This window comes from Schistocerca piceifrons, chromosome 7 (assembly GCF_021461385.2).
Source record: "Schistocerca piceifrons isolate TAMUIC-IGC-003096 chromosome 7, iqSchPice1.1, whole genome shotgun sequence".
Taxonomy (NCBI): Eukaryota; Metazoa; Arthropoda; class Insecta; order Orthoptera; family Acrididae; genus Schistocerca; species Schistocerca piceifrons.
The window spans coordinates 315729138-315746268 of NC_060144.1; the positions used below are offsets into that span (position 1 = coordinate 315729138).

Sequence of the window (17131 nt, forward strand, 5' to 3'; positions counted from 1 at the left end):
GCCACATTCCAGCCCTAACATCCTCTCTTACCAACTGAAATCGGGATTCAACTGAACAGGCCACGATTTCCCACTCGTCTAGGATCCAACCGATACGGTCACGAGCCCAGGAGAGGTGCTGCAGGCGATGTCGTCCTGTTAGCCAAGGCACTCGCGTCGATCGTCTGCTACCATAGCCCATTAACGTGAAATTTCGCCACACTGTCCTAACGGATAGGCTAGTCGTACGTCCCACACTGACATCTGCGTTTACTTCTCGCAGTGTTGCTTGTCTGTTAGCACCGACAACTCTAGGCAAATGCCACTGCACTCGGTCGTTAAGTTAAGGCCGACGGCAACTGCGCTGTCCATGGTGAGAGGTAACGCCTGAAGTGTGATAGTCTCAGCTCACTCTTAGCACTCTGGAACGCAGAATACTGAATCCTCTAACGATTTCCGAAATGGAACGTCCCATGTGTCTAGCACTAATTACCATTTCGCGTTCAAGGTCCGTTAATTGCTGTTGTGCGATCATAGTCACGCCGAAAACATTTTCACATGAATCAGCTGAGCACAGATGACAGCTCCGCCAATGTAATTACCTTTTATACCTTGTGCATGCGATACTTCCAGCACCTGTATGTGTGAATCACTATCCCACGACCTTTGTCACCTCACTGTTAAGTTCACCTAAATATGGTAGCCCAATGCGCTTCTTGTCGCCACGCCCATATCCCACGGGATGGAATATGTGCACCCCAACTGTTTGTGTGTAATGTTATTCGTGTGAAACTGAGCACAAGTTTTCTAAATGTTATCGAATCGTGAGGCGGCATTTGGGTAACAGCCCAGTATTCACCTAGTAGGACGTGAGAAACTGCCTAAGAACCGCATCCAGGATAGCCAGTATACCGAGCCTCCTCGTTAATCCTCTGGGCAGATTCAACCAGGGCTGGCGGACCTCCCCATTCCTGCAGCGGCGCTTTAACACGCGCAGCTGTCCGTTGAGGCAACTGATAGAAACTGTTACGATAACTTCAGTTTGGAACCGCGTGACCGTTACGGTCGCAGGTTCGAATCCTGCCTCGGGCATGGATGTGTGTGATGTCCTTAGGTTAGTTAGGTTTAAGTAGTTCTAAGTTCTAGGGGACTGATGACCTCAGAAGTTAAGTCCCATAGTGCTCAGAGCCATTTGCTACGATAAACTTAAATTTATTACTCTCACTCGCATACAGGCGAGGTGCAGATAAGACGGGAACAGGAAGAGTGCCAGCTTTTCCTCGTCCTCGTGGGCCAAAACAGAAAAAAATTTTCCATTCCGGTTTCGGCAGCCGCCGTCTTGTCAAGAGAAGTGATACATTCGGAAGGCACGCAAAGTTCACACAAAAACCAATAACGTTCACTGTGTTTGAAATATTGGTGCCTGACCATGATTTATTTTAAAGAATGAAAGTCGCTATAAGCGTGAATAGACAGGGTGACATGTAAAGTGGTAGTACAGTTATCAGACCGAAATGACACATCGTAAACCGGTTCACAGTAGCATGGTCAGCGCAAATAACATACACAAACCCAGTCCAGCTTGCGCAAGGATCGTCATGCATTGACTGATCCGACGGAGAGTTTGAGTGAGCAGCGTGAACTGTGACGAACGCAGACTGAAGTTCTCAGGCTGCGACGGTGGCTTTCCCCGGCAGCGCGACGCTACAGGACACTTCCACTGTGTGTGGCTCGAGTTCATCTCGCCGTGGCCAGCCGGCCACTACCCTGAGGATAGAGACCGTCCCCAGGTTTAAGCCGTCGTTAGGCGAGATATCAGTACTGATGCGGCACACCATCGTGTAGTTACGATATACACGGACTAGGCACATTAATGTGGCTACCACCTTTGTTCGACGTCAACGTACACAAACAGCCGGTGGCTGTACTAGTAGTGGAGAGTGTATAAAGCGTGTTTGGGGATGAACAGTGCAGTTGTTGTCGTAATGCACAAATGGAGCGATTTATCGGAAGTCCAAAGGGTATCATCATTGGCTTTTGGGACAAGCGTGGAAGTATTTCCGAAATGTCTAAATTTGTACCCTGTTCGTGTGTCACCGTGGTTGAAGTATACCGTGCGGGCAAAATGGCGCTATACGAAACCGGACCCGAGGACACTCTGGTGCACCACGGGCCATAAATGACGTAGATGAAAGACTGCTGTTGAGATGTGTACCGGAGAGTAGACTTGGAACTGTTGAACAACTGACAGCTCAAATGAACTAAGGCGCTACCAGCAGTGTATCCTCAATGACGATTAAACGATTGTAGCTGCGTATGGGCCTCCGCAGCAGGCACCTGGTTCGTGCACCCTTTCTGAATGCCGTACATCGGCGATGAAGGCTGGAATTTGCACGCCAGTGCCACAACTGCTGACTGGTGACAGGTTGCCTTTTAAGATCAATCGTTCTTTACCCTGTCAGACATAGGGTCGTTGGCGTGTACAGCGTGAAACGTCTGAAAGCAAAGGGTCCAGGTTGGAGGATAGAGAATTATGGTCTGGGGAATGTTTTCGTGGTATTCTGGAAGGCACTATGGATGAACATAAGTGTGCATCTATCCTCTGAAACCATCCCCACGTACAGTTTGTTTACCTCGGCTCGATGTCATCTTGCAGCAGGACAATGCAATGTGTCACACAGCACGCAGTGTACGCGCTTGATTCGAAGACCTTCAGTAGGGTCGCCAAACACACTGGATTTGAAACCAATCGAGAATCTGCGGAACCATCTCGGTCAGACTGTTCACGCCCTGGATCTTAGGCGTGAAACTTAGACCAGCTGGTCACGGGATTGGAAACAGCATAGCTCTACATCCCTGTTAGTTGGGTCCAGAATCTCATAGATTCTCTTCCTGCACGTCCAGCAGCAGTCTGTCCTGCAAAAGATGGTTATTCACTCTTTTGGCAAGTGGTCGCATCACTGTGAGTGGACAGTGTGTTAAGCTACTAATATGGGCCATTACTTCCACCTTGTTTGGATGAACAAGATTTGTGGACTGTTATAAAAACACATACATACATCCTAGATGTTTGATGTCGCTGGATAACGACCAATGCTCGAAAATGGTTGCACCTGAGTTGTTTTAACGATTTTTCGTTTTCCTTAAACACTTGAAATTAGCACATCGTGAAACGGGCGTACAACAGACGTCAGATCAGCGTGAAAGTCTACCAACTGCTTAGAAATGAAAGGGATTAGCATTTTAGAGCAACAACACAAATTGGACAGCAGGAAAGCTGCAACGCTTTCTACATTCCATATAAAAGGAGAGCTTACTCAGCGGGAATCAATTTGAGAAATAGCATTTGAATAATGATTGTTTGCGAGAAGAAGATATAAACTGACGGGAAAAAATGGCAATAATAAGAAGCAGATGTGCATGTTTCTACATCTGAAAGATGATATCTCTTCAAATTTCGCGTCAGTCGCATAAGAGTGATCCTATCAGCGCCACTCTAAGCAAGCAATCAGGTTTCATTTAATTACACGCTCTAACTATCGTAAGCGTTGGTTACCTTTGAGATTGGACGTGTTGAGTTGATGTTAGTCAAGAAAGCCTTTAGGGCGACAAAGACCCCATTATCAACACCTCACTGAGTTTGAACGTGGTCATGTAATAGGGCTACGAGAAGCTGTTCGTTCCTCCTGAGATACTGCAGGCAGCGGGAATGTAGCCATTGTACATTATTTTTGGCAGCGGTGCTCAATAGAATGTTACTTCACGGACTGCACCGAGCCAGATGCCCTGTAGCGAACATTCCACTGACCTCAAGCCACCGTCATTTACGACTTCAGTGGTGTCAAGTGATAATTCATTCGGGGGCAGGTTGGAAGTCTGTTGTGTTACCTGATGAAAGTGGGTTCTGCCTCTGTATGAGTGATGACCGTGTCTTGGTTGGAAGGAGGCCAATTGAGGGCTGGCAACTAACCTGTCTGCATGCTAGATACACTGGACCGACACCTACAGTAATGGTGTGACAGCACGAGCACCCTCGTGGTTATCCCACGCATCATGATTGCAAATTTGTACGTCAGTCTAGTGATTTGACCTGTTGTGCTGCCATTCAGTAACAGCATTCCAGGGGGTGTTTTCTAACATGATAACACTCACGCACATACTGTTGTTGTAGCCCAGTGTGCTCTAAAGGGCATCGACATGTTGTCTTGGCCTGCTCGATCTCCACATCTGTCTCCAATGGAACACATATGAGACATCATCGGAGGATAACTCCAGCATCACCCACAAACGGAATTAACGCTCCCTGTATTGACCGACGAAGTGCTACAGGCGTTGATCCCCATTCCACAAACTGACATCCGACACCTGCACAACACAATGCATTTACATTTTCTTGGTTGCATTTGCCATCCTGGCGGTTACACCGGTTATGGATGTGTCAGCATTTCACATTTGCAGTGGCCCATCTCGCGCTTACATTAACCTTTGATCTTGCAATGTTAGTCACTTAAACATTTTACCTAGACAAATACGTTCCTGAAATTTCAGTACTCTAAATTAATTACTTTTTGGTATTGCAACTTTCTTCCGTCAGTGTGTCTACCAGCTCATGTCGGAATTCAGCAGCGGTAGCATCATGAACTACCAAGACGACATTGTATTCCTCCACGATATTGTGCTCGCGTTTGTCAGTGAGAAAATAACAAACTAATGGGTTCTTTGAGGTAATAATCAACGCCATGCAGGTTCTTAACCGCCCTGTATAGCTAGCGCGCCAAAGAGGACATAACATTGGCTCTATCCTCGGCCCTGCAGGATAGTATATTCACGTCATGTATTTCAACACAAGTAGCACAAAGTAGACAGGAGTAACGCTATCTACAAGGAGCGATCAAACAGGTTCCGTCTGAGGGCGTTGCTACAGCATATATGGAACGTACCACGACTCTGTTGCGAGTATAGAAGCACCGACATACAGTACACACAAGGGACTAGTCTGGCAGTCGTATCTTTCTGACGTCCGGGCAGTAAATGAAAAAACGTGAACTATAGCGACGTTATTATGAAATGCTTCCAACTAGGACCAACGTGCCGTTATTCTTTTCTTGGCCGCAGAAGGACAAAAAACCGGCTGATGTCCATCGGAGACTGAAGAATGTGTATAGGGCAGCATACCTGCCGAAAATCACCATTGTGGAATGGTGCGACAAGGGGTGCTGCTGTTTAATAATAGTGTACGTCCTCATATCACAAATTTCGTAACGTAGAAATTTAGCCAACTGAAGTGGGACACACTAGAGCACCCAGCCTATAATCCTAATCTCTCCCAATGCCATTATCACGCCTTCGGCCCGTTGCAAAATGCCTTTAAGGATCGACGATTTCTGCCGGACGAGTATTTGCAGATGGCAGTCAAAAACTTCTTCACGCAGCAGGTCACTGTGTTTTACCAAATCGATATCTTCAACCTGGTGCGTAATAGGGATAATTTTTCCTGACTGGCATACCGATTCTGGACTGTACAGCGCTTAAATGGAATCTACTTGATTGGCCCTTATACATTGTACAATGAGAGATGGCGTAGCAGGTTTCAAATTCAGAAAACGCATTTGAATATTGACTCTTTGTGAGTGGAAAAAATATGCACCACCATGTGTCGGAATTTGCCAGCGGAAATAATATGACGTACTGAGATTGCGGTTTATGGTTCCGTGATATTGCTGCTCTCGTAGTAGGTATCCCATGACTATCATACGAATAAGGAAGAGATGCTCAACGCCGTGTAGGATGCCAGTGGTCCTATCCGACTAGCGGTCGGAAGGGCCAACATATTGTTGGTTTGGCCGTGTAGGATCGAGCATTCACGCCGCTTATCTTTAGTCAGAAAACGGGTATTCTTTGCAGAAGACATGTATCCAAATTGGCAGTAAGAAGACGTCTGTAGAACCACGGTTTTCCCCAAGGCAACCGTCGTCGCAGCTTCCCTTTGTGACAAAGCAAGTTGCCACCCAACGTCCTACTGTGAACGCAGTCCTGTTTCATGTATTAATACCTGTATAAAATTTTCTCTAATTTTGTTTTAAAAATTCCTATGTTCAAGTTCCTACGTCAATCAGATGGTATTTATCAAGACTTGGTTCAAATGGCTCTGAGCACTATGGGACTTAACATTTGTGGTCATCAGTCCCCTAGAACTACTTATACCTAACTAACCTAAGGACATCACACACATCCATGTCCGAGGCAGGATTCGACGCTGCGACCCTAGCAGTCGCGCGGTTCCGGACTGAGCGCCTAGAACCGCTCGGCCACCATGTCCGGCTTTATCAAGACTGTATAAACACCCCCACCCCCATACACACACAGAAATTTGTTATTCAGAACGTTCAGTTAGTTGTTCTGATTGCAATGAGCTAATTACTTTCGTCAGAATTGATGGCAGTCCAACGTTATTGCAAATTAAAAACTTCGTACATCCAGCCGTAGGTAAAATCTTCTGACCTAACAGGTAATCTCGGAAGGAAAGCCCACTTTCAAATTAGAGAACTATTTTTCTCTTCTCAGTGACGTATTTAAATTAGACGAAAGTTAATTAGTTCAAAAGATATTGTCAGTTGAAGATGTCACCCAATCCTAATTTTCAGCGTCAATTATAGCCAAATCACTGTTAATTTCCGGTATCTGTTAATATACCTTTGACTGCCTGAGTTTTCTGAATCAGTCGACAACGATATTAATGAGAAAGAGTCCCTAATACAAATTACCAATTTTTCAATAACTAAATTTTAATATACAAGATGGATCCCATGGTCATAATCCTGGGATTATCATTGTGTAGGCATAAATAACTACTACATACATTATTAGTTGCTTCTCATAACAGTTAATATATATGTTGGAACTAAAGTGTAGGGGTACATATTTGTTTATACGCGTGGTGTCAGCCAGTAGAAAATAAACATTCTTACCTGTGGAATTTATAGATTGTTACAGATTGAAGAAGTTGAACAGCACCATAGAGAGAGTCTTTAAAAGGCCAAATCTAACGCCATTTCACTCGGTTTTTCTGTAGTTTTCCCTTAGGCTTGTTACTGGCTGCACATAGTGCTAATCTCGTCTCTGTCTTTTTTCGGTTTAGTCTCGGGACACGTCAGTGCTAAAATTTAGAGTTGTTTAAGCACGACTGAGTGAATATACGTTACAGACAAGAGCTGTAACCGTGAAATTGTGTGGTTTAGGTTCAGCTGAGGAATGTTGGTGGTTGTGTGCTATATTTACTAAATTGTGCTTGAGGCAACTTTTGATCATTTCGCCTGTACTTTGTGCTCTTTTACTTACTGAAGGCATAAGAATTATTAAGCTCCACGTATGTCCGTACTAACTACCTGTTTGTAAACATGAGGGACAGTGAGAGTGTGGTGTGGGTACTGTAAGACCTTCAGTACACACACCATCAGATTATTTGACCTGTCGCTCTAACGAAGTAGGCGAGTGTCAGCAATATGTCTCGTGGTCTTATCGTGGCGTGTTTATCTTCTTCCATTAGATCAGACGATAGAAATGCCACTTGCACGCTTAGAGTAGCAGATTGACGGTTACCAACTTTAAACAGAGCTTGATTAATTTTCACACACATTTATTAAAATAATAACAAGCATAAAAATTACTTAACTTGGTTCTGGATGCTGTTTACAATTGACAATCTAAAGTTCCTTTGGTATTGGTACGTTAATCTTATTTTCACATATATCTCTGATACTTGACAAAAGTGTCTATACATTTATCTTCATAGCTATGTACAGGAATATGGTAATCGTATTAGGTGCAGACTGAAATTTGACTATAGACAGGTACAGACAAATGTAGAACTCGTACAGACTTGTACAGACTAATGCAGACTGGTACAGACTGATGCAGACAAATGCAGACAGACTAATCGGAGATCTGTACACTCGTTATAATACCTCGCGCGTTCATGTGTCACTGCGCGAGTGTGATCCACGAGGAGAAAAGGTTCTATGTTAGCAGCAATCTCATTGGCTGCGTTACATATTAATAAGCTGATCGTCGGAAGCAGAATTTGGTCCGTCTCTATGGCAGCGCCATCTTGTAGTGCAGAGACGGACGAGCGCTGCGCCTGTGCTGTCGTGCTTAGCAGGGCGCGCTCTAGGGGGAAAGTTGTGTACGCGCTGACTATGCGGAACTATGTACACAACAGAGAGATTTAGTCATCACCGGTAGGATCTTAAGGACGTAATTAAAGATTGGTGAATTTCCATCATCGACCTTAAAGACGCATCTGGCTATGATAGATCTTGCAACAACACTTTCTAATAGTGCTTCAGCAAAACTGTGAAACTACCAAGCCATATTCGATAACAGGTAAACCAAGCGATTTGGTGCAGTGGTTAGCGTACTGGACGCGCATTCGGGAGGATGACAGTTCTAACCCGCGTCCGGCCAACCTGATTTACGTTTTCAGTGGTTTCCCTACAACGCTTGAGGCAAATGCCGGGATGGTTCCTTTGAAATGGTACGGCGGATTTGCTTCCCCATCCTTCCCTCATCCGATGACACCTATGACCTCGCTCTTGTAGTGCCCTCGCCCAAATCAATCAACCAACCATTATAGGTAGGTTTAGTTACGTGACATCTTGACACAACAGCGGAGAGAGACAGAGGTACGCCGAAAGTGGTGTACCCAACCACAACATTGGACGCTGGAGTTGCATCCGATTCTATGTATGGCATCACAGGGATCACATCTATATTTGGAGGCTCCCAGGAGATCGGACGTCACGACGTTGCATCCGTCAACGCGGTAAAATCCTACCGCTTAGTATAATGGTATGGGATTCCATTTGGTACACAATATGACAGCCTCCAGTTCACATTGCTGATAATTTATACAGCAGCGGCTACATTTGTGGCGTGTTAAGGTCGGCCGCCGTATCCAGTTTACAAGGAACCTCTGACGTTAGCTTTCAACAAAATAACACAAGGCCATACATTGCCTTAGTGCCTCGACCCACAACGATGCATAGAGTGTTCGTCTCTTGATTTGCTCAACACATTCTGAAGGTCTCTCCACCCACCAGCAATGTCCGAAAGAACAGACGCAACACTTAAAATTACGTGCGCCTTGCGACAACAATGATCACCCAGTGCAAACCCGCTCCCCGTCCTATCTTTTGCGGTAATCAGTGTGGCTGCGAGGGCACTGGACATGGGACGCTACGTATGTAGTGAGCGGCAAGTTGGGAATTCCGGTTTGACGAAAAGCGTGCTCGGATAGTTCAAGAGATTTAGTTGACCGCTCCAGTGGAACCGGATATCCGGGTTCGAGTCCCGATCCGGCACAAATTTTCACTTGTCGCAATTGAATTTGTTTCGATGGCAGATGGCGGCTAGTGTCAGAATTTCCATTTCGTCATCTATACATCTGAAAAGCTAGTAAGGGTGTTGCAGTGTAGGATGAGCTGAGAAATAATTGTTAACAAAAAATTCGATACATTTCGTTTCCGACTTAATTAGCTCTGAAGTTAGCCAATAAGGCAGTAGCGGGTGAAAATTCAGGCAGACGTGTACAAATTCTTTATCTAGAACCCCTGCCCCTAGCTCCGCCGCTTCAGGCTAATGTCGGGATGGTTCCTTTGAAAGGGCACGGCCGATTTCCTTCCCCATCCTTCCCTCACCCGAGCTTGCGCTCCGTCTCTAATGGCCTCGTTGTCGACGGGACGTTAAACACTAATCTCCTCCTCCTCCTTGCTCCGCCGCAACCAATAACTAACCGAACCTGTCGCAACGGAGACTCAAGAGTGCATGTCTACTGAAGCACTGAGGTTAAAGCAGGCCAACATGGGTTTCTGCAACCCTGTCAAGTTTCACGGGATCCGTTGAACCTGCTGCACTTGACAACAGTTTGCACTGTCAAGCCATCGTGACTATGTTTGCTTAGGAGTTTCACTGCAGCTCATTTATCATAACGGTGGGAGCACAAAAATTAACAAATCAAACCTAAAGAACAATGAGAAGAAATTAAGAATTGGAGTATATATATATACCATTCAAGAAACAGAGCCCAAGGCCAGCAAGGGGAGGTTTCGTAAGTTTATGAGGCAGCTTCAAATATATCGAAAGGAGTGTCGCAACGCAAATTGTGTAAAAAGTTACTAAACACTCTTTCGGGAACGTATAGCATGTTACGACATGTTCGTAAATTCGACATTTTGGTGGAGGACAAAGACGCAGTGGCTGACAAGTGCATGGTAATGTGTACTAAGCAAATGGGGCCAATTATCACTTTATAGGCTTTGTACGTTTACTGCAAACGTTGATTTCGGTAGGAAAAAAACATGGATCAGTGGATATTAAAAACAACTTTCTGGTGGTATGCAGTGCAGTGCAGAAAGCTTACTACGGAAAAAAGCTTCTTCTTCCAAACATGTACTTTTTAGATTAACATGATATGAAAAATGAACTTCTTGTTTGCTAAAATGCATTTGGGGAATTCAGAATGAACAATTTTGGCCACTTAAAAAGAATTCAGGGAAACCTGGAAAAGGTAATTAAAATTGGTAGAACTGGGGTCATATCTGCCTGATAAACACTAAGGTTACAGAAATAAGATTTCAAAAAGCTTACTTTAGTTGCCATTGCTGTATAATAGACTTCAGGTTCTTAAGTGCAAAGGATCTTGACTTTCAGATATGGTTCTACTTACTACAGAAAAAATGTATCAGAATAGAGCTAAAGACGGCTAGAATTGAGAGTAACCGGTACTACTCGAAAGAGAGTGAAGAAAAGAAATGGAAGCACTGGTGGTGGAACAAGGAAAGTTAGGAAGCGGTAGAGACTCGCAGGAGAGCCTGGAAAGACTGGAGCAGCAAGAAGGACCCGGAAAAATGGTAAGTTTTCTCAGGAGCCAGAAAGGAAGCGGCCCGAACAATAAGATGGACCAGAAGACAGAAGATGAAGCAGGAACTGGACGAGATTGAGACCAACTTCAGGAAAAACAACAGCAGACACTTTTTCGGGAAATTCAAAAAGAGTCGGATTGGATACAAGGGTAGAGAACTGTTTATAAGAGATAAGAAAGGGGAGCTAGCTGTCAGTGCGAAGGAGAGCTGTCGGATTTTTGCAGAGCACTTTCACAACCTGCTGAACTGTGAACCACCCGAAGAAGAGCTGGAACTGGGGACTGACACAGAAGAGAGAGAGCCACGCCCTCCAATCAGGGATGAAGTCGAACATGCCATAAGCGATCTGAAGAATAATAAGGCAATGGAGAAGATGGCATAGCAGCCGAGATGATAAAGTGGGGAGGCAACAAAGCAATAGACAACATGACCAACATAATTCACTAGATCTGCAGAACAAAGAAGTTGCCAGAAGGATGGAAGAATGCAATTGTAGTACCAATACACAAGAAGGAGGACAAGAGAGATGCAAACAACTACAGAGGAATATCGCTACTAGAGGTCGGATACAAGGTGCTGTCAAAACTATTGCTCAAGAGAGTAGAAGAACAGGTAGAAAGTACAGTTGGCGACTACCAAGCGGGATTCAGGATGGGAAGAGGTTGTGTAGAACAGATATTTATCCTGAAGCAACTGATAGAACATATGGCCTTAAAAAACAAAAAGATAGTAATAACCTTCGTGAACTTCACAGAGGCATATGACTCCATCGACAGACAGACTCTTGTTAGGATCCTGAAGAACAGAGGACTTGATGGAACTACACAAGAACTTATAAAAGAAATTCTGACAGACACAAAAGCAAGGGTGAGATTCAGAGGAGCACTGTCACAAGAATTTGAGATCAAGACTGGTGTTAAACAGGGAGATAGATTGTCACCATTCTTGTTCAGTATAGCACTGGACGAAGTGATCAGGCTGTGGAGAGTAATAAACGAGGAAATGGGAATACCAAAGACCCATGTGGGGGACAAAAAGAACAACAGGGCTCAAGTGGACTGCCTAGCCTTTGCAGATGACATAGCAATAGTAAGTGAGACGGAAGAAGACGCAACGACACAAATCGACAACTTAAGTAAGGTAGGCCAGAAAGGTGGGACTGAGGATCTCCTATAACAAGACAAAGACATTAAACACCACTGCAGACTGGGAAACACCGGAAGGCACTGTGCAAATGGTGAACAAATTTAAATACCTGGGAGAATTTATAACAGGATCGAACAGGAGCAAGTAGAGAATAGCAGAGAGGATAAAGAAGATGAGGTCAGCCTTCTGCATGACGAGAGAGATATACAATAAAACGAATATATCCACAGAGGCAAAGATAAGCCACTACAAGGCAACAGTGAGGAATGCAGTATTATATGCTGCTGAGACAATGACACTAGGGACAAATGAGGTAGAACAACTAGAGAAAGAAGAGATAAAAATAGTGAGAAAAATACTAGGTTCCAAAAGAGGTGGAGAGAGGTGGATGCGAAGACCTAGTGCAGAATTGTACCGCAACATGAGAACAATATCCGGGGAAATCAGACTCAAAAGGGCAAGGTTTGCTGGGCATGTAGTTAAGATGAGTATGGACAGAATGACAAAGAGAGTGTGGGAAACAACAGGGAGGACAAGGGGAAAGACAGGAACCAAGTGGGTTGTTGAACTTCGGAAGGACTGGTTGAAATTGGGGATCAAGGTCGAAGGAAAGTAAAATTGGAGGAACAAATGTACGCCGACAAATGACAGAGAAGAATACAGAAAAAGATTAGAATGTCACCAGTGGAGCCGCCAGGAGAAACGGAAACTGGAGATCTCGGAGGAAGAGCAGGAGAGAAGAAGAGAAAGAATGAAGAGGTTCTGGGAGAAGAAGAGGAAAATGGAGTCCACGAAGGGGTTACCAGTGGTCCTACAGAGGCCGTAACGCAAGAAGAAGAAGACGAAGAAGAAGAAAGAGAGTGAGGTTACAGAGAAAACTATTCATATCGAAATTAATATATAATCCCGATAGACGCCGAAAAGGAAAAAGAACAAATAAAATTCACCATTTTCTGGTCTACAATGACCTAAAATGAATATTATATTTCATTGAGCCTCATCTTGCGATACCCAGGTAAGAAAAGACATTTTATCAACTTCCGAACCTTACTCATAATGGTACAATGAAAGCGTACAGGAATTAGCGGGAGGACGGGCAGGCAAGCAAGATTCCTTTACCCTGCTTGGGTTGGGCGTAGCTTGGCTTGTATGGGAATAAAGCAGCCTGCCCGTTATGCTGATAACGTGCTGCGGCTTGCTTTCCTGGCTAACAGGCAAGTATGGGCAGGCTAAGAGCGGAATATGTACGCCTCTGCATTCAAGCGCCCTACCAGAGACGATGTCGGCCTACGTGTTCTTAGTTTGGCTTCTTAAAACGTAAAAGAGAGTGATTCAGAAGATGAACATGGGGCGGTAGTTAGGCTCAAACCCGATCGAGACTGAGCAGTCTCGTGCGCTATTATATGCGCAAATGCTATGAGAACAACTGACACTAATTGTATCTCACGTGCCGATTGAATTTGCATGTTCAACGGTCTGAGTGGCTAACTTTAACGCTAGGTAACTCGGAAACAGAGCAACATATAGAAATTTTTTCTTAACAGTTATTTGTCAGCACAAACTACCTACAACATCCTTACAAGGTTTTCGGTCTGTTTCTGTCCACCCCGTATAAAAGGCTACGGGGTCATGTATGGTGTCAGTTCTTTCAATCAAGGCGAATCGCTTATAGCGAAGCAATCTGAAAGAACAGACACCACGCACATAAACAAATATGTACCCCTACATTTTAGTTCCAACATCGATTGTTTCTTGATATACATAGGTGTCAAAACAATTTGGCATTATTTTGCATGTAAGGACAAAGGGCTTAAGAACATTTAGTTGCGAACGACTCGTAAAGTAATAGTGAAATATATCTCTGTAATACTGAAGATCCAAAGACAGGTAACTGGTGATTTCTGTTCCAGATAGTTCTTGGTTAGCTTTCTCGGCGCGCAAAAATTGGTGTGCCATCATGTCCACAAGTCGAGCAGGATTCACCAGCTTGCACGGTCTCAAATTCCTCAGCATGGCTTGGGTAATGATGTTCCACACCAACTCTGTGGTCGTCGACACACCGGCTGCCAACTCGAATCACACGCTTCCGTCGGTGAGTACAAACAAAGCCTATGATTTGTGGCTTTTTGGGTATGGAGCTGAAGAATCGTTCGCTGTAGAGTGGTTGCGAGAATACACAAGTCTTCTGTTCACCGTATACCAGGCCCGTCAGCTAGTTTGCACTGGTTTGTGGAGATCTGATATGGTAATAACACCATGTCTTTCTGTATGAGATTCTAAAATTCATACAGCATGCCCACTGGAAGAAATGAGGAAATTAGTGCATATGAAAAAAAAACACGTTGTTACCTGTTTTGACTACATGCTGTCTACAACAAACTGTATAATATTCTCCATTACAACATCTTCTTTCGTAGGAATTCTGTGGTTAGTAGAAGAATAATATTTCCGAAACGGATGCTCATTCGTAGTGAAAAAATCCTGTTCTCTTTGTAAGCAGTCTTTGGAGATCCACTGGAACATTTAACAAGGACGTCTGATAACTGATTTATGCTGCAGACCTTAGAATGTCGAGGAACCTGTCAGCTTATGTCTTCTGAGTAATAGAGCAATGGTTGGGTTCAGTGCTTCCCTGAATCCGTCATATCACACTTATGTTTTAAACACTGGACAAAGGCACAAGTATCTCTTGTGATTGAAACTGTGTATGTCCGGATGCATAGCCTAATATCAGAAAGCGTTCAGTGGTGCTTCCAGTGGATAGAATTTGTATGCTACATTTCCTACAGTTAGGTAATTTTCCTCTTGTTGCTACTGTGAGTGGTTTCATATAAATGAAGCTACCTGATATGATATTTTGTGGCGTTCACATGTGAAAATCTTTGTGTACCTTGATTTTTACAAGAACGTAGGAAGCCTTCAAAGATGAGGAAATTCAGTGGTTTTAAGATCCTCCCTTTATAACCTCTTGCTGGATATAATTCTGATCCTTCTCTTTAGCGAACAGGCTATATAAGGAGTGAGCTCATAAACTATAATTAACAGTAGGGCCTGTTCTGTCAGTTTCAGGGAAGGTCTGTGTCAGTCGTATTTTAGCAAAGAAGTCATCAAATACGGAGCACAGATTACATTTATCTGAACGATTTCGTCTCATTAATCCAAACACACATCGTGACAGTCATTCATTTCTCGAAGATCACGTGCCGCTAATACACGGACATCCCTCTATAAAATACAAATCGCATTAGTACATTCTACCCAACAAACGCGACATAGAAGTACGGCCTGTCACCAAGAGCAAAAAGTCTCTGACACATGTACAGTGATTCAGTACCAAATAAAATTCAATACAACAGTCTGCACAGTGTTAAGTGCGAAAGCAGGGATATAGCTGAGGCAAGAAACAAATGGTGATATATTCTTGAGGTTAGGGCAGTATAGGTTCATGGTTGCAAAATCAAACAGGGGTAATGCAGAAGACGATTTAATAATGTTTGAGGAATGCGGGTAAGATACTATGAACAACATAGCAAACGCACTAAACAACAAAGGGAGACATGAAGCCGATACACACCGCCGTAAGTTTATATGCCAGCTAGCTACGCAACTAATGAAGAGAGTGGGAGAATGTATGATAAAGGAAACTATTCGTGAAGTGAATGGAATTAAAAAGTGAACTGTGGCGGGTGATTGGAGTTAGACAATGGGAAGAGAAAGAGAAGGAAAAATTTTAGGAGAATACGGAGTGAGAGAAAGGAATGAAAGTGGGACCCGCCTGCTATAACCTTGCACAGTGCGTAATTTGATCATCAGAAAAACTTGATTTGAGAATAGTGAAATAAAGTCATATAGTTGGAAGAGGTCTGAGGGCACTGAAAGGTTTCAGGTCGATTAGACATGATGAATCACCAAAAACTGGCATCGCGAATATTGCGAAATTGGAAAGCGCGATTGATGCGCGGTTCTCAAAGAATGGATTGATAGTCACGGGCTCGTACTGTTAGCCAATCAAAAGTTTCTAATCATACTTAGAAAGTGTATTTTTTTGTGCAAACATACACTTTCATGAGAATGTCGGTGGTGTTTGTTGCAGGATTTTAGTTCGAATCGTTTACAAGGCATCGTATTTTGAAAAGTTCGCACACTGACACTTGCACAATACCTGTAGTAGCACAAAATAAAGAAACACTCAAGTGCATACACTAGTTATGTGGACTCTGACCACTAACGAGACAATTGAGCATCACAGGTTGTGTCCAAGATGACAATCAGCAGCGGCAGTACACACTTCCGTTCTGGTATGGAATGACTGATGCACATGTGCTAGCATGTCAGCGGAGATGTCCGAGCAGGCTGCAGTAATACGTCTTTCTCATATCATCGTGTGTAGTTCGTATGTCCTTGTAGACAGCATCTTTCAACTCCCCTCACAGAAAAACGGTCCACAGCCGTCAAATCCTGGGAATGGGCCAGCCAAGGTACATGTCCTCTGCGTGCACTCCAACTATTTGGAAAAACTTCGTGAGGACATTCTGTAGCACTTCGTGTACTATGGGCTGGACAGCCATCATGTTGGTATCACAGGTTCCTCCTAGTCTGCAGAGGAAAGTCTTCTAGAATCCGTGGAAGATGGTCTCTTGGGGGGCTGCAGTACTTGTGCTGGTTCAGTGTTGTGTCTATGAAAAGTGGGCCTATGAACTGATGGTTCACTACCCCACTACTTTTACACTACACGGACGCTGACGTTCCATCTGAAAAAGATGGGTTGATGTCTGTTGGGATGTCTTGCCACATACACAGTACAAGAACGAACTGAGTTCTTCCTACACTCTCCGGACACGATGAGAATTCTGGCTTTTTCTACGTTGGTGACCCCAACTGGTTGGACTGTCTCACTCTAATTGACTAGCAACTCGCAAGACATTCAAGGAACACACAAGCACGCACTAAGCAAACATGACAACATTGTAGCCGTGCGGGATAGCCGCGCGGTCTATTGCGCCTAGCCACGGTTCACGCGGCTGTCCCCGTCGGAGGTTCGAGTCCTCCCTCGGGAATGAATGTATGTGTTGTCCTTAGCCTAAGTT

The 17131-nt window shown here is 44.2% G+C and overlaps 1 protein-coding gene across 1 annotated transcript in view; it reads left to right on the forward strand.

Moving 5' to 3' along the window:
• Positions 1-17131, forward strand: part of LOC124805091 (nose resistant to fluoxetine protein 6-like) — a 279871-nt gene that overhangs the window by 144290 nt on the left and 118450 nt on the right. Inside the window, exon 5 of the mRNA XM_047265529.1 lies at positions 13955-14136. Within this exon, the coding sequence (XP_047121485.1) occupies positions 13955-14136 (182 nt within the window). The remainder of the gene's footprint in view (positions 1-13954; positions 14137-17131) is intronic.